General features: G+C 37.9%; 1 protein-coding gene across 1 annotated transcript; it reads left to right on the top strand.

Moving 5' to 3' along the window:
* Window positions 1-8,467: 8,467 nt before the first annotated feature.
* On the top strand, window positions 8,468-26,918 carry CALB1 (calbindin 1). Its single transcript, XM_069854346.1, has 11 exons — window positions 8,468-8,570; window positions 8,684-8,760; window positions 13,458-13,532; window positions 18,385-18,468; window positions 18,557-18,613; window positions 21,622-21,699; window positions 24,095-24,150; window positions 24,244-24,283; window positions 24,377-24,430; window positions 24,563-24,634; window positions 25,048-26,918. Exons 1-11 carry the CDS (start codon window positions 8,489-8,491, stop codon window positions 25,159-25,161), a joined length of 789 nt encoding a protein of 262 aa, XP_069710447.1. The 5' UTR covers window positions 8,468-8,488; the 3' UTR covers window positions 25,162-26,918.
* The last annotated feature ends 30 nt before the right edge of the window (window positions 26,919-26,948 follow it).

Below are 26,948 nucleotides of genomic sequence, written 5' to 3'. Positions count from 1 at the left end.
CATATAGGATATTGCTGATGTGATGAGAAAAGTACAATTTTGAATGGAAAATCAGAGCAAGATTGCTCTAAAGTATGTGGGGTACCCACAGAGCAACCTTTTGATTAGCCAGGCATAAGCTCCATAGGACAACTGCTGAACGTGAATGGAGCTCAGTGTCAGCAGAGATATTTACTTTCTCGCAAGTCTGTCCTTCAGTTTGCAGACTGGCTTCAAAAGAAGTTACTGGAGCTCTGCCTGCACCAATATGGGAGTAGTTTGAATCTGTATATATCTGGCTGGAGAAATTCACCCCTGTAGAAGTGGAAGGAGACGGTTAATCTCTTCCTGTGGCCTCCAGATCTAACCCAGGCTCTGTCAGACTGCAGTGTTTGCTGGTGCTGAGCTCACATGTTTTACTATGTATGAGTTGGTTTATTCAGCTATTTGTGGCTTTCTGGGAGATTTTCCTCTGCATTTGCTGGATGCAGATTCACATATTGTTTCAGGCCATCTTCAATTTGAGAAGATACCTTTTAACTGTCATTTTTGCCTTCCATGGCACAGAGCCAAGTTCTTCCTTGCTGTCCTCCAGTTTGTGGGAAGAGCGGGGACGTGATGAGAAACAGAGGGACCGACATTTCAGAAAAAGTAATTCTGAAACTGAGCACCTGAATTTAGCTAGCAAGGCATTGCTGAAAAGTTGTAGGTAATCTCTGGCTACTATTCTCATTCCCAAGAAATCCAGGACAGGTTCACTGCAGGCAGACTGGCACTCAGGAGCCAACTCAAGCACCTGAATATGTGGGATTTCCATGCTCCAGGTGAAGAGCCCTAGTGCAGCTAATGGTGGATGACACAAAAAACTTGTGCAAAACTCCTGCTAGTGGGACAAGAGGCTTCCTGGGAGTATCCCTCTGCTTCTCTCACAAACAGATGCAGGACTAGAAACCTGGAGCTGAGGTCTGTCTCAGGTTGCAATCCAGTGAAACAGAGAAAAATACCTGGGCAAGTAAGTTTGGGCCCTGACAGAAAAGAAGTCATTTGAAATATTCATGACAAATTTTTCCTGTGTGGTTTTTAGTGCAAAACCTGCTCAGTCGGTATGCCCACAGCACATACTTTTTCATGTCGTTGTTTTGCTTAGTCTGTAGCTATATAGTCTGTAGCTAGTATAGAATGAACTTCTCCTGATTTATGTTGCTTCCATCTGGTCAAGTTGGCAGCCCTGCTGGTGACCATTTCCAGCCCTTAGCTGAGGAGAGAGAGCAAGCACCCCAAATCTTTTTGTGCCAGGTACTAAATACTCCCACTCACTGATGAGAAATAAAGCAACAGGCTGGACTGCATAGCCCTTAAATTTCTGCTCGCTCCCACAACACTGGTATTGCATGAGGCACGGTGGGAATAGCCTTGCAGCCCAGGCTGACCTTGATCAAGAAATAACAAAGAACCTTGTGAGTTCAGAAAGAGGGCTCTGAGGCTAAAGTTGTAAACTGATAATAGGTTGGACATATTGCACTGTTATGTTGTGAAAGCTTAATGTATAGCTTTTGTTTGCTTTAACTTGCTAATATTTTCCATTCTCTGGCTGTTGTAAATGTCACTTCTTTCCAGAATCACAAGGCCAGGCCATGATCTTTGCCCAGAAAAGGGTCCAACTCTTATATCAAACCTCCTCATCATAATTTTACTGCAAACCTTGGACAATTTTGATAAACGGCTAAGTTATGAACTGTTGGAAGGAAAGCTTCTAATCTTGAACATAGGAACAGGCAGGTAGAATGGATCGAATTTTGATATAAAACAAAGTAAATGCTTTTTAATGTATCATTTACAAGCTTCCAAGAAGCCACTGTGCTTATCAGATGCTGAAATCATTTCCAGGAGTTACTTAGAAGTAGCTGTCAATTCTTTTCAGAAGTGATATGCCTCGGAGAATTAATAAAGAGATTCCTTACTAAATTCCTCTTTTCTGATCTTGAACTCATTTACAAAGTAAATTATTTAAATTTTTAAAGAACATTAAACTTTCTCTTTTTTTAAATAGATCAGAGGGATGGAAAATACTGTTAGCAGCACTGCCTTCTCAATGTAATGTTCTATCTTCTTGATAAAATCACACATATTTTTTGTTCTGTGGATAAGAAAAGAGATAAGCTGGTGGAAATATGGAAAATTTTTAAAAAATAGAAGAATGCAGCAGTCTGTGTAAAAAAACCCCTCACATCATTTAGGAGATCAGTAGCATTCGGGAGAGTTATTCTCCTTTTAATATGCAAGATTGCCAGCCATTTATCTTCAGTGAGAGCCATACATAAGAATGGACATTACAGATGAACTACAGTTGTTGGTATTTTGCACAGAAAAAGTAGAGTTGCACACCTGCTTCTGTAGACTTACAGTCACAGCAATCGTTGATCAGACAAATTTCTCTCCATACCAAGAGATCATATTGCTGTGCAGCAGCACGCAGTGACTAAGATCTTTATTACAATGGCACTTGTGTCACTTTTGCTGAGCTAGTTTTGAGTTCAGCAGAGTTGAAAGATGAACCTATTCACCTTATAATATTGTTTGCTTTATTTATTGGTTTTTTCCATATTACACTTTGAGACTCTCACCATGTAATTTTACGGCTTTGAAGTTGTATGGGTTGACCTGTAACTGTAATAAAAGAATTTGGAATGAGATAACACAAGTTTTTCCATTATTTACAAAAGGTTGAGGCTACTTATTAAAGACCTTCATATTCTGTAAGTTTACTAACATGAATACTTTTTCAAGTAGTTGTTATGTTGTGGTAGCACCCTTGCAGCACACCAATTGTACAGGTTAGGTCTGTGCTGTGTGCTCTAACAGGAAAAAAATCCAGTTCTAATTTTTTATTCAATCTTTCTGAAGAACACTGCATTTCCTAGTTACAAATTAGCCGTGTGTTTTTATCCTGCATAACTCCTCTAGGACACATGTTCTGTTTCTTCTGATTCATGCTCTTTCAAAATCATTAGCTTTAGTTAAAAGGAAGTATGAAAAAGAGAGGAGAGCATTTTTCTCCCATTCTTTTCACAGGGGATTGAGTTGTAACACTACTTGCTTGGATCCCATCACATCTAACATATCCCTAAACTGTATGCTCAAGTTTTGGTCACACAGTCAGCTTTTTCTCCAAGTAGAATAAAGTCCCATGGATGTTCCTGGGCTGCAAAGCAGACATGCCACAGAGTGCACTCCACAGCCCTGGTCCCCTGTTCATCCAGACATGAGGCACGTGTGGGCGTACTATGGAGTTTCCTTTCAGCTGTCAGCTCAAGTTTCTCTCCAAAAAAAAGTCGGTGTTCAGGAAGTGAGGACTCTGAGAGCAGGGACCACTGACATACAACCAGCTCTCTTCCTGTTGTGGAGCTAATGCTCAGCCAAAGCAAGCATATTACCTGGCAAGCTAGACACACTCTGAGTGGGTAGGGTAAAGTGAAAGTGCCCTAAATACTCCACAGGAGCTCTAAAATCTCCCCAAAAGACAGTCCTGCTAAATCAGGATCGTAAGTTTCCAGCAGTCTCCCAGTAAGATCTCACAAGATGGGACTCTGAAAGCTTTGGTAATCAATCACCAACACCACAAGTAGCAATAACAGTCCAGTTAACTACTTGCTAGGCTATTAAACTGTGCTAAAGTTGCTTGGAATTACATACAAATACACATTATTCAAACAGTAAGAAGATAATAAAAACCTAGTCTGGCATATAGCAACATAGGCCACTAAAAATCCCATTGAAGCTGATTGGAAATCACAAAAAGGATAAACACCGATTTTAATCAACATTGGATCAGTCCCTCAGAAATAGCACTGAGTCCAGACAGCTTGCAGCTCATCCCCCTCAGTCCATGCCATGCAGAAAGCTCAAGGCAATAGCTGAAGATTTCCTTATGCCAGCTTTGGTGGTAATGGTAGCTTCACAATGCCATGATCCCATGAATGTGAAGGTATTATGGAATCATGGCAGGTGGACAAGAGGACATGCTTTCATGGGGCATGAGTTAGGTCATCCTCAAGCTGCTTTCTCCCTGTATGATTTAGGTCACCCTGAGATTCTTCTAAATCTCATAGTCAGGCAGGTATTTGCCTGCAAAATACAAGAAAATAAAACATTGTTAAGCTTTATCTTGGAAAAGATGGAGCTAAATACAAGAATGCTGCATGGTTTCTCTTTCTTTCTTCTCAATTTCCTTTTTGATCTATAGTATTGTAGAGCATCAGGCGGATACCATCGACCTCAGGTGCTCTTCCCGGTGGCACTGATATATCAGCACCCCAGTATAGCCTTTCATGCAACTGTAGCACTAACATTGCTGGATTCCTTCAAACAAAAATGCCCTTCTCCCATTCCTGGAGCCACAGGCTCTCACACTCACTGCCCTCGGGAACTGCTGTGCCAAAGGGAAGTGCAAAGCCAGTGCCTGTGTGGTCCTTGAAGGAATGGAGCTACAGTGTGAAGAATGAAATATTGTGATGTTTCCAAGGATCTTGCAGGGTAGGAACATATAGCAAAGGATGGTTGCATGGACTTCTGGCCTTATAATACTGAGGAATCTGTTCTTGAACATTGCCTTGTCATCAGAACACTGCTCCTTGGAAAGCTACAGATGAGACTGTAAGGGTATAAAATAGGTAAAAGGGGATTAGTTAGTCCCTAAATTCAGCAGGTTAAGGCTTGGGACGTGCTGTAATCTGAATTTACAAATGTCTTGCCAAATTGCGACTTATATTAAAATACATTTCATGCCCTTAGAATTATTTTGGACAATTTTGTCTGGTGCATGAAAAATATATTCCTATATAATCTTGTATTTGAAAAACAGTGAAGATCCATGTAAATCCATGTTTACATAATGTATTTTCTGTGCAAATAATGGCTTACCATAATGACTATATAACTCTAGGACACTTTAAGTTACAGTGTGCACTTCAATGCTACGTTTTCTTTTTAACTTTTAAAGAATACAAATACTGAATGAAATCCACTTCTGATAGTGGACAGAGAATAACTGAGTTATATATAAATATATAAATATATAAATATATAAATATATAAATATATAAATATATATATAAATATATAAATATAAATAACTCCAGTTGTAGTAGGGACCATCTGTGTTGCTCATGTTTCTCATTTGAATGCTCTTACATTTCGGTCTCTTTTGGTCTCAGATAATCAAAATCCAAGTACGTGATGCTTCACATGATGATGAAATTTTGGTGCTTTTCTGAGATGAGAATTACTTAACTTGTTATTTCTTACTTTTACTTGGGGGCTATTTTTGGTTGGATTGCTATTATAATTGGCATATTTTATTTCCACACATCTTAAGAAACCCTTGGGATATTGCAGCTAGGCAGTCTTCAGAGAGTGAAGAAGTCTGGTAGTCAAAACTAGGAAGTCTCAGAAAACTGACATATCAAAAAATATTAATTAAAAGCATTTGAAGAACAGCTATGAACAAAAATGTTTTCAAAGAAAATCACAGTCACTTATATTCTGGGTCAAGTTCCCAACTGGCTTCAGAGTAGCATTTCTGGCTTCTGCCAGATATGGATCTGGCTCATTTTTTGTAAGGAGTACTTCAAGTAGCTCTAGCTAAAATGAATGACAAGGCTTAGCCTTCTCAGTGAAGTAATTAATCAATGTGTATATATGCATATCACCATACATATACTTTCTGAAAATATGGAGAACTTTGTCCTTGCATAAAGCCCTCTTGAGTCACTAGAAACATTTGCATGGACTTCATTGGGTTATGGATCACATCATGTATATATCTGCATTTTTAAATCTTTTCTAGTGCTGCTTCTTTCAGTGAAAATTAATAGATTCTTGGAATTGAAATGACGAGTTTCTGATTTAGTTTTGCATAAGAAGCGGAGTCCAGTGGGATTAAATATGAATGGTGGTGTGGTAATTCATTAATCATGAAAATATGGTGTGCAGTTAGTTATATAAGTGATTACTTTTGCATGGAAATGTCTGCTACTTTTATGCCCATGCAGGATCATTTCAAGTACAGTAGCGAGAACTCACAAACCCATTCACCTCAATATACTGTTTCACAAAGAACATGCAAAGATACTTACATGCTCTGTAGAAAATACTGATTTTGCAGATGTTAGCACAATGAGAGGTCAGTGTGTCCAAGTATCTTACCTGCACACAATTATACATATTCCTGGTGTGGAGAAGTAGCACATTTTGAAAGTTCCTGAGAGGCTTTCTTCAAACCCTCCTGGCTATATGTGATAATATTTTATTCTGAGAAATTCTGAAAGTGTAAACATTACCATTCCCATTCATTTAAAATTCTGAGCACTCAGGTGGTCAAGATTGGGCTGGCCTCAAACAATGCTGAATTCTTCTCTCCCATTGAGCTACAGACTTCTAGGTCAGGGAAATGTAAAAAGTACAAGCTTTAATGTGCCATTGGAAAATGGTATACAGCAAAGAGAAATCCACATAAGATGCAAGTCACAAGACTGTTGAAACAGCTTCACTGCTCTGTTTCCATTCATGCAGGCTTGCTGGAAGCTGAAATTCTGCACTGAATGGAGTAATTCAATACGCTTGGCAAATATGAGAAGTTGCCTCACTGGCACAGACCTCTTCTATCTAAAATGATGGAAATGCCAGATCCACCTTTGTCTCCTTCCAGTGCCCTTGCGTCACTGGCACCCTGTTGTCTTTGGCAAGTACAAAGGATAATCCCAGGCTTGAATCACTATGCTTCGGCTTGTCAAGGCCAGTGTTCTGACACGTGCTTGCTTCTGGTAAAAAAAAAAACCTCATGAATTCTCTCTTTTCTTGTCATCATTACTACTTGATGGAAATGCATTAGTTTCAATTTTTATTTTCAAGACAAGATGTAGGCAGATTACAGAATTTTCAGGGTTTGGCTGCCACTGAAATCTACTCCTCTGAGAAAGCCATGCCCAAAAAATAGTTCCTAGATGGGAAATCAACCCAGCCATGAGTTTTTTAGTCTCTTTTTTACATGGCAAAACACAAAGCCTGGTTGTAAGGAAACATTTAAAATTCCTTCAGTTCTTTTGCAACTGTTCAATGATATTAGTGGTTGTAAAACTATTCTGAGCATTTTTCACTAATATTTACAAAGATTTTGAACTGGATGGATTAATGATGAGATTCTTATGTTATTCATCTTAGTCATTGCTTTGTTCAGCAGCCCACAAAACACAGACCAACATGATGTATCTCTTGAACAACTCACAGCCAAACAGCAGCAACACAATGAGAGAAAGCTGTACATAACAGGTGGAGAAACAGGAGAATGGAAAGATGGAGGGAATCAAGTGTAAGGTCTCATGATTACTTAATCGCTATGCCCACATCTTGTTCCATAATGCATACAAGATTTCAGCCACCCAATCTACTAAAATCCCTCTCAGGACATGTCAGCCTTTAACTAAGCATCCACCTCTCATCCTGCTGGGTTATCTGTCCTCCTTGGCATTTTGCTGTCTTCTGTTCTGCAGCATCTCATCATTTTCTTATCCTCATGCTATACGTGAGTCCTAACACACTAGTGTCCTACTGTTGCTCATGTCAGACACTCAACACATGGACATTCATGGGTTTCCCAGCTGTACTCATCCTCCACCCTCACTATACTACCTAATGTATTTGGCAATGTCCTGTCAGCTGATCATCTTGGCCATCAAATCAAGATAACCCAGTGCAGCATCTGCAGGAGATCGCTGACAGGGGGAAAGAAGTTTCAGAGTACCCAGCTAACCCTAATGACGAAAATGAGTCCTCCCTAAAGGAACTTAAGCACTATTACTCCTAAAATCCCACGTTACCGCGTGACAAAAGGAAGCTCTTTGGTAAGGAAAGGAAGAGCCTACTAATGAAGTCTTGCAGGTCTGGTTTGGGGATGGAACAATGAAAAACGGTGTAAACAAAGGCAACTCCTTGCACCCCACACACTGTCCCATCTGCCTTCCTCGCACTGGGACATCCCGCAGCGCTGTTAGTCACGCTCCCACACCCATGACCCTTTCCCAGATGGACACTCAACGGCTAAACTGGGAGACCCGTGCTCGCCCTCCGCCCCCGCCGTCTCACGGGCGAGGGATCCACGGTAGCCCCGGGGCCACCCCGCGCGGTCCCTCGGCGGCCTCCACCGGCCACCAGCGCACCCACGCCCGTCCCGGGCGGGCCCTAGACCCGCTGCCGCCGGCGGGAGACCCCCCGACCCCCCCGCACGGGGCGGGGAGAGCGAGCCGGGCCCCGCGGAGAGGGAGGGCACGGCCGGGGGGGGGAGTGGCCCGGCCGGGGCGGCCCCATAAATAGCCCTCGGCGGGGCGGCGGCAGGAGCCGTCGGAGCTCGTCGCCGCGCTCGTCGCCGTCGCCGCCGCGCCGGCCGCGGGGAGAGTCAGCACCGCGGACAGCGCCCCGGCACCCGCCCCCTGCTCCGCGCCCCCCGCCGCCCGCCATGACGGCAGAAACCCACCTGCAGGGCGTGGAGATCTCCGCCGCCCAGTTCTTCGAGATCTGGCACCACTACGACTCCGACGGTGACCGCTCGGCTCCCCCCGGGGCGGCGGGGGCGCGATGGGGGGTGGGGAGGAGGGGGGGCGAGAGAGCTCGGAGGGAGCGCTGACCGCGACCCTAACTCTTTCTGTTGTAGGCAATGGGTACATGGACGGGAAGGAGCTACAAAACTTCATCCAGGAGCTGCAGCAGGCGCGGAAGAAGGCAGGCTTGGTACGTTAACTTTTTGCCCTGCTTTTTCGCCTTCTTTGGGAAAAAGAGAGTTTTCTTGAGCGAACTCCAGTGCCTTGGTGCCTTCTGTTCTCTGCTGCTGCCGCACGGTCCATGCACTCACCTCACCGAGCAAAGGAAAGCAGCTCAGTTAGGAGTGGCAGGTAGCCGATGAAGTAAATCGTCTGCTTTGGGAAGGTCAGGCTGGCCCACCTCTCGGACAGGAGGCCCACTGACATTTGATGAGCTGATGCTTCTTACAGCGCTTAAAACAAATCCAGTAAATGCATGGACCTTATCTTTCTGTCTAGGATGAGACGTTATCCCATTGCAGTTAATCTTAATTGATTCAGCTATATCTTTATACAAAAACCCACCAACCAACCAACCAACCAACCATCCAACCGAAAAACAGTACTTCACGTTACTTTGATTCTATTTAATTTCATACCTAATGGGCAGTATGGGCTGAAATGCATTTCTGCCCCTTGGTGGTCAGTAAATAGATCTGCAGATGATTGCTAACTACTTTTTATCCTTCACCAGTTTTATATGCTGGGAGTAGAAGTAGCAAATGCTAGTAGCTGAAATTGTTCAAAGGGCAGCAAAGTTTTTGGCAATGCCATCAAAAGAATTCTGTGCATGATTTATTAAAGCACTAATTATAAATTTTCTCCAAACTAAACCTACATGGAAAAAAACCAACACAAAAACAGAGAAAGGAGGGGAAGAGCAAGAAATTTAAAAAAGGAAAGAGGGAAAGAAAGAAAGAGGGAAAGAAGGAAAGAAAGAGGGAAGAAGGAAAGAAGAGGGAAAGAAACAAAGAAAGAGAAAGAAGAAAGAGGGAAAAAAGGAAGGAAGGAAGGAAAGAAAGAGGGAAAGAAAGCAATGAAAGAGTCCATGTAAAGATTTGAATTAAACCAGAAGTGAACCATTTTAAGAAGTAAATTGCCTTTAAAATAATTGATTCTAAAGCGAGCCACATAGCATCAAACTCAAATTTATAACCTAATGAAATAAATTTGAGTCAATCTATGCTAAGAGACTTCTGGAGTAACAGAAAGTAAAATTATAATTTAAGTGAGTGGCATCTGTGCATGGGGGAAATAAATTGCTGTTTCATATAAGAGTATCTCCAAATTGAGCAATGTGTTTTCTATAACTTTTCCTTAGAAGTTGCTCTATGTTTTAGAAGTAAAGGGAAAAATGCATCTCAATTTATTATGTGGAAAATTGTATTTTATTCTTAATTTTATGAGTGGAAATTTTACGTATCTGGAAATCTGTCTCCCAGCAATGCCTCTAATGTAACTGCAGCCTTGTTACCAGTTAATTCTTACAGCCATTGGTGTAGGTATTAATTTTCGTGAGTGTGAGTTTAAACTAAAATTAAAAAACAAACCAACTCAAAAAAACCCAACAAATTTGAAAAAGAAGTGTGTCTTTTAGAGGGGAAAAAAGTCCTTTTTTTCATACAATAGATTAAACAGAACTTTGACACCTTACAAGTACTGCATCAGAACAGATTTCTGTATTGAAGTGCAAGAAACTTAAGTATGTCCATTAGAAAATATTGAAGCCTGTGTGTATTTAGTATGAATGACATTCTTAATTTAAATGCTGATCTATTGTTCAGTAGTTAAAAATTAATTAGATGCTCAAGGAAAAAAATATTTAGCATTTTAAGATCAGATTCTTTTCTCTCTCAAAGTAAGTGTGCACCTCTGCTTCAAAACAGAGCCTGCTCAAAATTACGCAGAGACGCCAGCCGTATTATTTGCTACAAATGTCATCATTTATGTCTTATTTATAAAACAAAAATACCCCAAAAACCCAAGCAAACACAGCTTCTGCCTGTATCTCACACAGTATTCTAAAAATGCTCAAGGGCTTAATTAAGTTTTCTTTCCCATTTCTCTGATTCAAACCTATTTTTGGCGTGTTCTGCTGATATGAGCAACCTACAGTTGCAACATCAAATTCAATGCTTGATCCATTGGCTCTGCCTTTGGTAGATGTTACCTTCATCCCTGAAATCTTTTTCTGGAGTATGGATATATGTCATCTTAGGTTTCAAATCTAAGCTGATTCTTGGATTTGAAGGCTCATTTGCCAAACAAGCATCTCATTAGTTCGTGTCTTGTCTCATGGGATACTAATTCAGTAGCTTCAAATTTCTGTTCTTTTGCCAGAAGGGACACATTGAGAAACTAGTGTAGGTTATATGTCATTTCCTCGGCTGTCCTTCTTTTAACACCCCAAAGCTTCTTTGTCATCATTAACTTCTGTATTTCAGGTCACTCTCCTGCTGACTATTTTTGAAATATTCAATTATGCATTCTTCATAGCTGGATTTTACATCAGTCATGCCATATGCATTGAAGAATCACATTGATTCTGTCATTGAACAGGATGGTTTAACATTTCCCAGTATCTTTTCCAGCTACAGAACTGTTCTAATTATGTTCTTGTTCTAATCCTTTTATTAATCCACTCAGTAAGCTTGTACTTTAATTTGCTTTTTCTCAGACAGGGCAGTAGCATGCAGCCTGATTCATGCTAGTCCCCAAGGGTGAATGTTTACCTGGAAGTTTTAGGTCTTGGGCTTTTCTCTGATAAAACATTGCGTCTTTTTGCTTCATGCATTATGGTAGATTATGAGTTCATCTGCTAAACTTTCAGACATGCTGGAAAAAAAATGCCTTGTTTTTAAAGATAAAATCTATGTAAGTACATAAGCATGGCTTTCATTTATTTATTGTGGCCATGTTTGTGCAATACCTTCTCTTTTTAGGTATGCTGGTTGCCAAAAGAAGCTGTAAGGTATAAGTGTCTAACACGGAGGTTGATAAAGGGTCAATAGGTGGATTTCAGCTGAGTTATTCCACAGCTGTTTCTCACTTTCTCTGCATTTATAGAAAATGACGATATTTCTCCACAGAAATGCATGATTTACTAGATATTTATGAATACAGTTATGTAAGCATTTCTGTAGTGCCATTTATCCTTGGATTTTCAAATCATAATGAAAAAAGCTATTTTTTTTTTCTACAGTTCCACATGGTTGAATAAGTATCTCTTAAATCTTAAAAGGGGAGACTGAGGTGTGAAGGGCTAGTTTGTTGATTTCAAACATTAAGCTCTGCATCTATATCAAGCTTAGGACTAGACTTGGTTAAATTTAGGACAGGTTTTTTTGACTGCAAACATTTATTTGAATAATACAACTCATCAAACATCAAAACCCAAACACTTTCTAAGTAATTGTAGAGAACAGGCATCGTTTTGCTTAACCGTAATTGGCTGTGCCTCCTTCAACGGCTGGACACTGTCTGGCACTGTGGAGCTGCTACTGGAAAGATTAGTAAAATATTTAACCAGGACTTATTAAAATACAGGTGTCTAAATTCTCCATTTTATCTGCTAAGCAAACCTGTCCCCACTTTGGGATCATTAGATGAAAGGTGACATTGAAGTGCTTTGTATTAATAACCACATCTCTAATTAAAGCTATGGCAAATTACTAACCTGCCATGGATGACTTTGACAGAAATAGGATACTAGGTCGTGACTGTATCAGCTACAAGGAACTGACATTTTAGTTAGCTTTGGTAGTTGAAATTGGGGACAAACTACAATGGACTTTGTACAGCTGAGATTCCCTCTGTCTCCAGTGAGAGAATCACTTAGATTCTATATAATCAGATCTATTATGGAAACAAAGCCTTTAATTTCCAATTATTACTTCACCTATAACCACAGAATTGTCCGTCATTTTAATATTATTGTAATCCTGGTTCTTGCTGCATGGAGTTATTTGCTCACACCTGCAGGAAATACAAAGAAAGTTAGAAGTTTACCCAGTACTGAAGGTTGATAGCTACTCATATCAAAACAAGGCAAGTGAAGTTGCAGCCTGACACCAAACATTTAGATATTCACCCCAAGGCTGGCACCTTTGCTGCAGCCTAGAGTGAGGATAGCCTGTAGAGAACACATGTATAGGAGGGAGTATAATTTGTGTGAACAATTATGCTGGCTTTACTCTGTTGGATTTAATGTATTACTCAAAGTTTTATTCCTCCTAAATCTATCTTTCTGCATTTTGGCAGTGACATTTTGACTCTGTTTCTATGATAACCAAATATTAAACAGTGAAAAATATGATATGATGAGTTCTTTCAGGACTAAAATAGTATCCATTGTTCAGGAAAAAATCCGCTCAAAGATATGGAAAGGCTATTTTGGTGTTCAGATGTGTTATACTGAAATGTTCCTTATTTTGAAAGATTTTGCACTGCCTTCAAGTTGCTAATTTAAAAATGAAAACTGAGAAAATTGCATAATAATTGCCGCTGAACTTCACTGTCATCCTCTTAAACAAAGGAGCTCTTATACGCATCTTTCAACACGTCTGTCTATAATTTTTTCATTCTGTAAACTAAAATAGGAGTTCTAAGTATTTAGATGCCAATCATCCACACTGACTATAATATAATTCCCTGGGAAGTAAAATTTAACACAATGACACTATTCATATCAAAAAATAATATAATTTAAACTTGAGGAATGTTGCTGCAGTAACTGTGAGTACTTCATTAAATATAATATATTATTTGGCAACTAGAAGAATATTAAAGTAAGTTCACATACATTTCTTTGTGTCTTGAAGTAATGGTTCTCTCATTGTAACTTCGTAGGATTTAACACCTGAAATGAAAGCTTTTGTGGACCAATATGGGAAGACTACTGATGGAAAAATAGGAATAGTTGAGGTAAGATGGTTACTTTGTAACAAGAGACTGACATGTTTGTTTATAGAAAATACATTTGGCACAGAAAGATAACATATAAATATTTTTAATTTTTTGTTAGACAGAAAATTTCTTCCTCTATCTTAAGACCTTGAGTATTTTTTCACTAAAATGTTTCATTAACAAAAAGTAAGGTATTCCTTACCCTTCTCCAGACATTTCACTACTCTTCATTTAACTACACATTTTTTTCTGTGTAAATAAGCATCAAAAGCAATTTATACTTCCTGTGAATCTGATAAAGTTTTATTTTAGAAATTTAAATTGTGAAAGGTAAATGAGATTTATTTCTACCCATAATTTTGAACTGTATTAATAACCATTCCTATAGTGAGGATATCATACAACTGAATGCAGTTGGACAGTCATTGTATATAGTCCGTTCTAAAGAAATATATATACTCTAATAGAGCAGGTTAATCATGTTAAATTTAAACAAAATTTTAGGAGTAGTTGTGTTCCCATTTGTGAAAGATCAACTTCTCTTACAAATTCCTTTATTGAATTTCAACAGAACTTCAGACAGAAAATTCCTATATTCTTACTCTTGCTTTCTAAAGAGGGCAAAGATAACCACTCCTTCTACACATACAGTGGATCAACAAATATATAGTTTAGACAATTTGCTAGGTAGGAGGAAAATATTGTGTTTTCTCTCTCTTTCACTCTTAGTGCTGCAAGTCAAAAAGGAGAGTTCAATGGGTTTACGCTTGAAAAGTCACTTTTTTAAGCCTAGATCTATGACTCACTTATGTCACTCTGAGTGCAGTGAGACTGTGGGTTTATTATTAAATGCTATTTAATTTTTTTTCTGATAATAAGAAATCTGACCTAAAGAGCTAATTAAGAAATAGCTGGAAACAAGCCAGATCTGCAAAATTTCTACAGTGACCAACTTTGGGTCAGTAGATAATTTTAAAATAGAGGACTGAATTGAATCTGTAAAAGTCAATATGAAATATCGCTGCTAATATAACAGATTATTTAAGGGGGTAGCTTTTCCCCTCTGTCACACTTACGATTTGCATGTGCTTGTTTAAATGCATATGTAATTATGACTAAACTATCATGGAAATATGAACAATTTGTTTCACTTGCAGCTGTAATTCATCTTACTTAACATGGGTCAAATAGTTCTGCATCTAAAAAGAACTAGTATTTGGAGTAATGAATTGTAGAATTTGGAGTAACGAATTTGGAGAATGAATTGTAGAATCATAGAATCTATTATTGCATGATTCTATGAATTGTTTGGGTTTGGACTACCAAATACTTTTTCATTCGACATTGAAGAATCTTATTTAATTTAGTATTTTCAAATATGTGTAATAGCAAGCATTGTATGCAAGAACATGTAGACAGTGCCTGAAAAAGACTGCGTTTCTTTGCTTAAGAAAGATAGGTGAAAGTTTTACCTTTCAAATTGTATTTCTGATTCTGTTATTGATTTAGTGGGTAAATGTGAGCAAATCTGATAGGGCCTGATGTGGTGTGGTGCTCACCACCCCCAGTGAAGTTCCAAGCATTCTCAGCATCCAAAGAAGCCATTGAATAGTGACAGTACCAGTCCAGTGACTGAAGGGTCTTTCTCCCTTAATATAACAGTTTCCTAACTCAATAGCTGTATTTTCTTTCACTTACATCAGCATGAAGCTTGATTTGGAAAGTGCTGATGGGACTCAGGTAAAATGTGTCGTACATGCAAGGCAGCATAAAATTAAAGTTGGTGTTTGGACTTGATTCCCCTTCCTTAGAAATAAAAATGTCCAGGAATTCCAGACTGCTCACATTTACATAGTACATCAAATATTTTTTCAGAAGCGTATGAATGTTGTTTAAAAAAAAATTTTGTAAAGCCATTCAGACTCCCAGTCATTTTAATGAATAGCCCAGCATCTGACAGAGAATGTCCTAGCAAATACTGAGTTTTCAGGAAATGTCTGTTGACTGAGATTAAAAGGAGGCCTGGGTGGCTTCGTAGAGGAAGGTGTGGATTTTCTGTCTTTGCAAGCACACTGCAGTTAATTCACTAGTTTTATCCAGTGCCCTCCAGCTAAAGGCAGAATCTGATTTGTCCACTTGCTTGTCATTGTATAAGGGACCTTTAATTCACTTTTTATACTCCTTTAGAATAATGCTTACACTAAAATGTGGATGTGCAACCCAAAGTTTCAAAACTCAGGATTTTGGGAATTCTACATCCAAATTATTTGAAGCTTACTGCTGCTGTAAAAATAACTACTTACTAGCCTAAAATATTCTTAGTACTCTCATTCTCTATTACAGGATTTTAAAAAGCAATTTCACTGTATTAGGTGAAAGGAATTTTAAATAGCATTAAATATCAACAGAATTTACTCAGAGAATGAATTCTAGAAAGTAGTTTGGTTTTGGTTTAAGTACCGAGAGTACGTTTTCTGCTAGGTAACCTATAAAGACATGCCTCAGCTTGCAGCTGAGCAGACCAGAAGTCAAGCCAATTTCAGGCATTGAGGTTGTCTTCTATTACTCACAATGCCAAAACAGCCAACATTCTCAATAAAAACAGCAGAGGTCACAGAAACACTCATTAAACTGCTATTGCTGCCATACACAAACTCGTAGTGGTCTACACTCTTATCCAAACAGGCTTATGGAATCACCCTGTGCATATCCTCACAAAGAAGCCTTCATTACAAATAGCACCAGGTGTTCATCTTCACTTTCTGTGATGTAACTGGGAAGCTGAGCCCATTTCCACATCAACTCCTTATCCTTCAGTAATACAAAGTTTTCCACAAGAAGCAATTTAATGCTATTTGATGCATGAGCTTGGAGAACTGAATTTCCCTTTATCTGTATTGTTTCTATTACACTGAAAGGTATGAAAGAAAGAAAGCATGAACGCCTAATTATTTTGGCAGAAGCCTCAGCTCATATTGGATATTGAGCTAGTACATCTCTGTAATGTAACAGCCTGTGTTTTCCCCCAAGATTTACAAAGGGTGAGAGACATAGCTTAAAATAAGGTAATTTTCTTCCAGAGGTAGTATATTCTGTACCTCAAATACAGTGGGTACTGCTAGGAAGCTTTTAATGTTTCTTTGGAAAGTTCCTGTTTTACATTTACCTTTGCAACTTGTACTATTTTACAGTATGTTTGTAAAATTCATCAACTAGCTATAGATGTCCCACAAACTAGGTCTTATTTATAATTTCCTCACATGTAAACCCTTTCCCATCATCATAATCAGTCCCTTCCTCCAAACTCTTATTATTATAATCAATTCTTCCATTCAATGTTTGTTGTTGAGTAGGAATGTTGATTTACTCAAAAAACCTTGTCATGGGAAAAATAAAGACCTTCTTTTTTTTCCACAAATCACGACTGAGTTACACATATTTAGCTGCTGTATACATATGAACATGTACTTACCCACATGTGTATATGCATACTTTATGTTTAATGCATATGTATATGTATAGTGAAGTAGGTTTTGAAAGCTGCTGACAAAAACACATTAAAGTTGGTTTGGTTTGATGCTTAGAGATTTAGCAAAAGCACTCAGAACACTCTGATGGGTCTGACAGGCTGTCATCAGCTGCACCATTTCTGTAAGGAGCGTGCTCTGATGTGTCTTTTCAGTTGTGCCAATGCTTAAACAATATAGCTGATTCCTTGCACAGATAATTTTAGAGAAACAAGAGATCTGTCTCCATCCCCTTGTTGTGCCTGTAGAGTGGGAGGGAGAGCTGAAGTCACCTATGGCACCACCGGAACCCATTAAAAAAGCCTGAGCAGTTAGGCAAAGCACTGAAATAGGCATAATGAGGGATTTGAGGGTATGAAATGTATGCAGAAAAAAAAAAAAAATCAAAATTTTAAGATGGGGCTCCAGGAAGTCTGCAAATGTCATTTTTCATGAAAGAATGCAGCTAAGAAATCTTTCTCCATTTTCTCTTCCTAGTAAGCACAGCTGGCCTATTATTCAAGTAAAAAGTTTCCTTTAATCAAAACACATTTTATACATTTTGAGGACAGTAAAAAATATTTGGCTTTTGTTAAAAACAAATCATGATTTCACACTAAATTATACAGCATACTCTCCATCTTCTGCATTTGTCACTTGCCAAAATTGAGTTACAGTAAATGAACATTTTCAATAATCATTACAATAATGTCTGATTTTAAAAAAGCCTTTTGTACAGCAGAGGCATTGGAAGAACCACCCCTGATTTTGCAGGTCTAAAAGCCTTTTTGATTTTTTACTGGTATTTATAGCTCTTCTTGAACACATCTCTGTGCCCGACGAATGTTGACAAGTTGCCGCCCATTTACTCTCACCAATATCTTCTTTTTCTCCTGGATTTTCCATAAATTTTTCTATTTACTTTACATGTGTTCTTCATGTCAGTCTTCCTTGGTATGTGTGAGTAGACTATTCTCCTCACTTTCTTCATGCATGGTCCTTCACACCTATCTTCTAAACCTCCTTGCATTATGCTTTCCCTTCATGCTCATTCCAAGGCTTTCACCACAGATCCTAACTCTGCATGGGTGATTTTTTTCCCCTCTTTCCCCAGCTACCTCTTTGTTAAAGTTCTGTATCACTCCCTTCTCTCAGACTTCAGTTCTGGTTCACCTTGATAAACATGGCAAAACTACAAGCCAGAAGCCTTTCAGAAGCATCTTCCAAACATTTTAGCTAATAGGATCAACATTCCTAAGGGGCCACAGTAGGGCAGTATGAGCACAAAGAATTTTGTACCCTTTTAAAGGCTCAGCTGGACTTAGGAAGAATCAAAATTTAATCTTTCTTAAATTCTGTTACAGCTTGCTCAGGTATTACCGACGGAGGAGAATTTCCTGTTGTTCTTCAGGTGCCAGCAGCTAAAGTCAAGTGAAGACTTCATGCAGGTGCAGTTTGAAAAGTTGCCTTTTGTAAAACCATCCAAGACTCACTTGCCATGAATATAGCATTAAAACATTCATATTCTGATTGCAGACATGGAGAAAATATGACAGCGACCACAGTGGCTTCATTGATTCTGAGGAACTTAAGGTAAACCAATACCCATGAGTACATGACATGAGAATAGGTGTTGGATTACAGCCTGTACTGATATCTGTTTCTTCAGATACCCACTCATGCATGTTTTTGCATTTCAAACATGACTGAAAAGCAATATGATTAGCTGATGTTTTTATCGCCAGTAAATTATTTAAAGTGAAACTCTTATCTAATCAATTTTTTTTAGCGATTTAATTCAGATCAATATTTATCTTAAGTGACTCAAGGTATCCTGTACTCTGGCTTAGAAGTAAGATTAAGAAAATAAGATAGGCTTCTGAAAGCTATGCTGTTCTTTTTTATGTATATTAGGGAGGAGGGCTCTTTTGTTATTTCCTGGGGTTTTTTTTCCTAAGGGCATTGCTACCTTTAATCACTCTGCTATTGGACAGATTATGCTTTCTCAAGCATCATGTCACCCTACAGTTTCCACCATAGTACTGTTAACTAACACAGCTGGTATTGTGTTACTGCTGCTTGCTTAACTTGGTGGGATTTTGGTATCAGCTTTAACGTGCACAAGTAAGAACAGAATCAAAATTATTCCATTAGCTATCTTAGCCTTGCAGAGTTAACAAACCTTAAAACTTGAGTGATATATCTTCCTAGTCATTACACTAACAAAAAATTGTAGATGCTGACTTACAGAGTCATAGCATCATGGAGTAGTTGGCAGAGACCTCTGAAGGTCATCCAGCCCAACCCCCTGCTCAAGCAGGGACACCTAAAGCCAGTTGCCCAGGACCATTTCCATCTGGCTTTGGAATATCTCCAAGGATGGAGACTCTCTGGGCAACCTATGCCAGTTCTTATTTACTTTCCTGATCTTTAGAGGGAACCCCTTGTGTTTCAGTTTCTGCCCATTGCCACTGATCCTGTCACTGGGCACCATCTTGGCTCCATATTCATTGCAAACTCCCTTGACTTATTTATTTTCATTGATGAGGTCCCCCTGAGTCTTCCCTTCTCCAGGCTGAACAGTCCCAGCTCTCTCAGCCTTTCAGCATATATAAGAAATGCTCATAAGCAGCAGACTCTGAGTAGAAAGGTGCCATTTCCCACAGTTCAATTACACTTAATAAGTTACTGTAGTTTTAAAATTGCAGCAAAGAAAGACCTAGAAGTGTTTATCCCTCTGATTTTGAATATTTTGCTCATATATGTTATTTAAAAGAACTACATAAGCTTTACCAACCAAAGCACCAGAAGATGAAACTGAAATCCTTATAGCTCTTCTGTTATGAGGAGGAATACATATCACAAAATTCATGGGTGTTTTTCCCCTTTCCCTTCTTCTTTGAATTTGATATCTGTGACATTTGCCAAGGATTCTGCCTCAAGGTAAAACTCAGGCAGACAAGCCTGTTCTTTCTGTTGGCTGATCGCAGCAGGCTGGTGTATTTAAAGTTGGTAGGATCAGGAGGAGGCCATGCATGTAGAACTCTCCAGCTGCTAGACAATGCCTTAAGGACTGTTACCAGCTGCTATAATTTAAAATAGACTTACGAAGGCGGGGCTGATTGAGGACCAGCTGAAGAATGAAGACATTTTAACTCGATCTCTGATGGTCTCATCTCTCTTCTGCTGTGAAATTTTGTCTGCCTCAGAGAAACAGGCTGTTTTAACATGTAGAAAATAAGACATATCCAATTTTATTTTGAGATCAGTTTTTGTTGATAAGCCCAAGCATTTTAAGTATTTGCTATGTAAGAATACACCCACTTGCAACATGGTAAGAGAAATCTAAGCTGGAAATCAGGAAAACTTTCTAACAATAGTAACGGCAGTGGAATATGCTTTCTAAGGGGGAGGTAGACTCGCCATCACTGTCGGTATTTAGCATAGTTTTGGCAGTAGCTCAGATTGGGTAATAACTCAGGCAGTTTAGATATAGAGATCCTGTCCTGAGACACGTAGATGGACCGGACAGCTTTTCAATATCCTTTCCAGTTCTATTTTGCATCAAAACATGTATTATTAAATGTCTCCATAATGTCCACTTACAACTATGCAGACGTGTTCTTCATATACAAACAAATACAAACTACCGGAAGGCCTTCTAGCATGGACAGGGCAAGACTGGAAGAACTACAGTAGGTATTAGTCATATGACTTATTGACATGTTTGCATTCAAGTTCAAGAATGTCATCTACGCACAAATAGATTTTCTTATAACTTATGCCATTTTCTACCTTGAAATGTGGGCTAAAATTTGACATAGATAATGACATTCCAACTAACGACAGTAATTAGATACTTCATTGAGCACTGACATCTGAGCACTGAGCATTCAGACATCTCAGGCCTTGTAATGCTCTTGTTAAATAAATTGTATCATTTTAATGTCACAGATATGGTGCAGAAATTTGAACCACTGAATGGGTGGAAGCAATCTTATTTTTTTAGTAAAAATGTCTTGTATTTAAAATCATGTGTTACTATATCAAATTCTCATTCAAAAAAATCCAGTGAAACTGGCTGCACACATTTAAAGTACAAGATAGGAAGGAGCAACATAGGTTAATGTTTACTTCTAGCATCGGGTACTGCCATAGGCAAGGAGAAAACTTGATTAATCATTAATCTTTTCTGTAAAATTTTTCCTGTGTCGCAAGAAGTGTTTAGGCATCCAAGTTTTCAATGAGGCTCAAGGTTAATTAGTTTAGTTTACTGATAGAGCTGATTATGAAGCAGTATATTTGACAGCCAAACTACTTTTTCCAAATTCACAATACAACAAAGGGTATCCAACACAGAAAGTTTTCCAAGTTACTTTTTCCAAATAAAACTGTGCAGTATACCTGAATTGACCAAAGTAAATTGTTATATTTTCAGCTTTTAAATTACTACCTCTTTTCATACTTATTAGGAACTTCAGTACTAAGTACTAAAGTGAGAGTAAAATAGTATTTCCCATTACTTAATTTGAAGTTAGCAAGTCGAGCATTTTACACTGTAGATAAAAATTCACCTATTACTCTTCCATTTATTTTAACAGAGCTTCTTGAAAGATTTATTACAGAAAGCAAATAAGCAGATTGAAGACTCAAAGCTAACAGAATACACAGAAATAATGGTAAGAATATTTACAGGCATATTTCAACAAGACTGAATTAATCCAAATTCTGTTTATCTTTAGCCACTTGAAGGCTCCAAGTGACCTGGAGCCCCCCCAGGTCCTAATCAGATGAACTATGTCATTGCAACAAAGATGACAGTGGCATCTAGGGCTTCAAGTACTTCTGCAGCTACAGAGCTTTGATGAGCAGTTTGCAGTGCTGCTTAAAAAAAATGCTCAGGAATTTTGAATTTCCTTGGTATTAGACCATACCTATGCATGGTGCAAAAAAATTACCCTGGCTTTGCCTCCTTGTGCCATTAATTGTAAAACTGAAGTCTTCACAGTCCATAGGAGAAAAATTGTAAGATTAATCAAATTATTATCTTTAGATAAAATTAAATTTGGGTTACTTCCTATGTTTTGCCTTCTTATGGTGCTGTAGTGTTTGTATCTTGTCCTAAAAGCCATCACTGCATGATAACTTCTTATCAGATTTACAAATATACTTTTCTTCTCTTACCTTCAAAAAAGGAGAAACTGGTGTTTTAGGTAAACACTAGAACAAAACTGCCACTTCCCTGGCCTTAAGTCACACTCCTTCCATCCCGCTGCTATGGTGCTTCATGGTAGGGAACAGTATTGGCTTCTCAGCAGACATTTCCAGAAAAAACCCTCAGAACTCTTCTCTTCATGAAATGCATGACATAACATTTTCTTGTTTTACCAGATTGTTTTCATTCTAAAATATTTTTATCAATCAAAAACATGCTATGCAAACACAGTAGCCCTCAAACTGTCCTGAGAATGACTGATCAAAACTTGTGGTTCTCCTAGCCAAGGTCTGCTGGTTTGTTGTACCAGTATAAACCATTTTCCTAGAATTGTCACTGATTATTCACTGTTGAAGAGAACATGTATCCTTTCATTCAGGAGGTTTTTTGACCTTCATCTTGAAGTGTGCTCTAAGTTCTGGCCTCTGCAGAGAGACATCATAACAAGGAAATTACAGCAGTAAGAAAGAAATTATAAGGCCAGGTCTCCCATAATCTCTTCAGAAATTAGGAAAGAAGACTAATAGAAAACATGCAGTCCTGAGTGGCTGCTGGCCAAGGCACAGCCAGCCACTAACAAGTTATCAAAATACAGAATCTGTTGACTTTACTGCTGCAACTGCTTTACTTCCCAAAAATCAAATCTCCTTGCATGGGAAATGCATGCAAGGCAGATGCTTTAAACAAGGAAAGGAAGTGTTAGAAGTAACCAGGGTGTTATGTAGAAATAAATGTTTATAGATTTGGTCTCATTTCTGGTCTCCTTTGCCATGTATTGTGTATTAGCCAAGTAAAACTGGGTCTTTTTTCATGGCATTAATTCAGTCTTTAAAAGGATATACACATATCTCAGTACAGGATGCTGCTTTTCCTCTTATCTAAAAATTACATCTAAAATTACTGTGACTGAAAGTGATGAGATGGAGCGTAGGTGGTGATGTTTTCAGTACAATGTCTAACAATGTTTTGTACAGTTTGCTGCTTTTAAGACTCTTTTATATAGTCAAGGCAAAATAATACTTGCAAGTATAAAAATGGAACTATACAGACATAAAAACTGGGAGAGAAAGTCCCATGCAGGTGTAACATCTCCATCTACTTCTAATATAGTTGTTCATGCCATTGAAGCAGCAGGAGCTCATGCTTTCAAGGGCTCAAAGGAAAATGATGCAGTCAGATGATTAGAAATTATTATAAATAACGTACACATATTTTGCTAAATGACATTAATATCTTTATTTCTGTAATTTAATTAAATTCGGAGACAATTAACTTTCTGTTTTCATACCATCAGCAAAATGCACTCATCTACAGCATCTGTTCACTTGTTTCTAGAAATATATCACAGAAACAAAGTGTGGTATTTACTTAAATATTTAGACCTAGCAGCGAATTGAATGAAATGTCTGTTATTTTCTGCCTAAAGAATCTCATGCCTTGGATTCCTTTGAAATTTACCCGAGTATTGTTTCACCTTTATGGATAGAGAATAATTATGCTGTTATCAGATCATGACATGAAGTGCAAAGTAAAACGTTATCATGTGAACACTTCTCTTATTTATAAATAATTACATGCACATTTCTCATATGGGACATTTGTCACTGTAGGCAGTTTAAGACCTACCTTACAGTAGGATCAGGATTGTTTTTTTTATCAGGCTTTTGCAGTAAAATTAATTACTGTAAACTACTTCTTCAGTGCTTTAAATAAATATATAAGAGAGCAAATGTGACAGATTAAAACATGGGGCTGTAATTTCAGCATTAAATAAATTGAATTTAAGTTTTCCAGATAACTGCTTTATTCATTATGTTGATTAATTTTGATTATCAATGTAAAATTTTATATTCCTTCAGCTCAGGATGTTTGATGCAAACAATGATGGCAAGTTGGAGCTTACTGAACTGGCCAGGTATGTCTTATGTCTCTTTTCATATCAAGTATCATGTACCAATCACTGCTATTGAAAGTTAAATATTTTGATCTTTGTTTTTTCTCTCTGAAGACTACTCCCTGTACAGGAGAATTTTCTTATTAAATTTCAGGTATGAATATTCAGATTTTTAAGGTAATTTGTTACCATCCATCACACATAACTGGTGCCATTCACAGATTTGTTTTTTTCTTTTGGCATTTAGGGTGTCAAAATGTGTGCAAAAGAATTCAATAAAGCCTTTGAAATGTATGATCAAGTAAGTCTTTAGAAAAAATTTTTATTAATTGTTTAATTTGGCGTCACTTATTTTCTCAGTTTGTGCAAAACTAGCCTTAACCTCTGAAATGAAAAATAAACTTTTAAAGTTAACTTTAATATTATTTTTCAGGATGGTAATGGCTATATAGATGAAAATGAACTTGATGCACTGCTGAAGGATCTCTGTGAAAAGAACAAAAAGGTAATACTAGAGGGATTTTTTTTCCCCTTAGAGGTTAGATTTAATTTGGATTTTAAGGACACTTTAATACACCCAATTAAGATAAATATAGAGCTTCTAAGTCATAATTCCTGAAGTCTAAAACTAAAACTAAAAATCTTGGTAGAAGTCATAGCAGTGTAAATCCTGCAAGAGGGGAGCTCTGATTACATAGCAAAACTGTCAAAAGCTTGCTTCTGAGAAATAAGCTATCAGCAATCTAACATTTGGCTCTAATATGGTTAACATATGAATATATAAACATCATTTGCAATGTGTTACTGTTGGATAGGCTGAGAATACTTTTTTTTTTTTTCATTTTCTACAATTGGAAGCAAACTTGTTCATGCTGGTAACTAAACAAGATTATAAAGTATTATCTGTTCTTTAAATAGGAATTAGACATTAACAACCTTGCAACATACAAGAAAAGCATCATGGCCTTGTCTGATGGAGGAAAGCTTTACCGAGCAGAACTGGCTCTTATTCTCTGTGCTGAGGAAAACTAGAACTCTTCTATCATGTCCACTTAACTAGTGATGTACTCTATCTACACAATAACTGTGCACTGTAAGGGAGTAGGCTGTATTTTTAAACTGCATATAGAAAATTAGCCAGGATGTGTGGCACATTCCTTTCAGTTTGTTTCTATACTGTTTGTAATGTACAGTTTTTGTAACAATAAGATTGATAAAGAGAATGTCTATGTTTGGGCCAGTCTGTATATTCAAAAGAAACTCAAATATGTCAGGGTTGGTTTTGGTTTGGGGGTTGGTTTTTTTTTTTTCTGCTTTCATAAACACAGCTGGGAAAAAACTAAACCTGCTGACATTGCTGTGGTCATCATATCCTTTGACACTTGCAGCATTTCTCCTTGTTGATCTACATAACAAAAAGGTCTATGCTCTTTCCCAATTGCAACTAAATGGTTTTTTAACACAAAACGTCAACAGATGGTTTATATTTGAAATAGGAAAGAGATGTTGGCATATCTGATTTCCAAAATTTACCAAGGCACTTCTTAGTTAAATTCTATTGTCAAACTACCCACCTACAGGCCTGTGCTCTCTGAAGTTTTTCAATTACTCTTCTCATTACAAACTCATAGCATATAGACAATGCATTTATCTGGAATAGATCTCCATGCAGTAGCTAACAAAAATATAGCAGTTTCAATCTAGCTGTTTACTCAATTTAAACATAGGCACTTCAGAAATAAATGCCTTTAATCTGTCTTGGAATCCTGGCTAAATGACAGGTAGTTTAGTAAATACACAGATTAACATATGATATTATGAGTGTACCTTTCATGACTATTGCTGTGTCAGAGAATATGACAATCCATTTTCTAAACTATTTTCACATTTTGCAGGTTATAATTATTCTAGTAAATTGCTGTTTTTACATCATATTCTGTGTAATCTATAATTAAATTTAATATCCTAAGATTTTTGGTGTCTAGTTTGTCTGTCTCCTAAATATGTGTTCCTATACCATGTAAAGGACAAAACAACTATTAAAATAATGTGCCTCCTTGGACCTTACACTGAATTACTAGTCTATCATAATAGTATAAAAATTTAACACTAAAAGAAGCAAAAGCTCTAGTACAGATTTTATACCAATTTAGTAATTTATTTTACTTGGTGGGCTCTGCTTTTTATTATGGTAGAGAGGTATTTTCTATATGGAAACTATAATATGGAAACAGCCCTGTCTTATTCCATCTTTATTTTTTTGGCCTGACTCCCTTTTCACTTTACACTATTTTCATGCCAGACAACTCCATGAATGTCCAAGCTGGAGCTCCCAGTATTGTACTGGTGTAGAAAGGCAATTGGGCTGTGTATTAAAGCCAATGAACCTATGTGGCCTCCATGGACAACTCTTATGGAAACAATTCCAACTTAGCAGAATAGATACATGCAACTTCTCAGATGCATCTCTGTGTCTTATCTAACAAGCAGAAGTGATTGCATTGTATTTGAATAGCATCTCAAACAATGAGGCTCAGATTCTTCAAGATTACAGTAACTGATCTTCCACTGAAATGAATTCTTTAATTCCTCAGGTGAACTCAGGCAACTAAATACCATTTCAGGAATGGTTTAGTGGCCCTGGGCTCTCTCCAGCCTGAGCCTTGAGAAGGTGAGGAGTACATGGTGGAGGATGAGGCCTTGCTGAAAAAAGCCACAAAAAAAAAAAAGATTAATCTAGCTCATTCTCACCCCATTACTTCCACTCCACGCACAGTGATTTAACTTCTCGTTTCTCTATGCAATGTGAAATACAATGT

The sequence above is a fragment of the Phaenicophaeus curvirostris genome, chromosome 3 (assembly GCF_032191515.1).
Source record: "Phaenicophaeus curvirostris isolate KB17595 chromosome 3, BPBGC_Pcur_1.0, whole genome shotgun sequence".
Classification (NCBI taxonomy): domain Eukaryota; kingdom Metazoa; phylum Chordata; class Aves; order Cuculiformes; family Cuculidae; genus Phaenicophaeus; species Phaenicophaeus curvirostris.
This window is presented reverse-complemented; position numbering and strand designations above follow the sequence as displayed.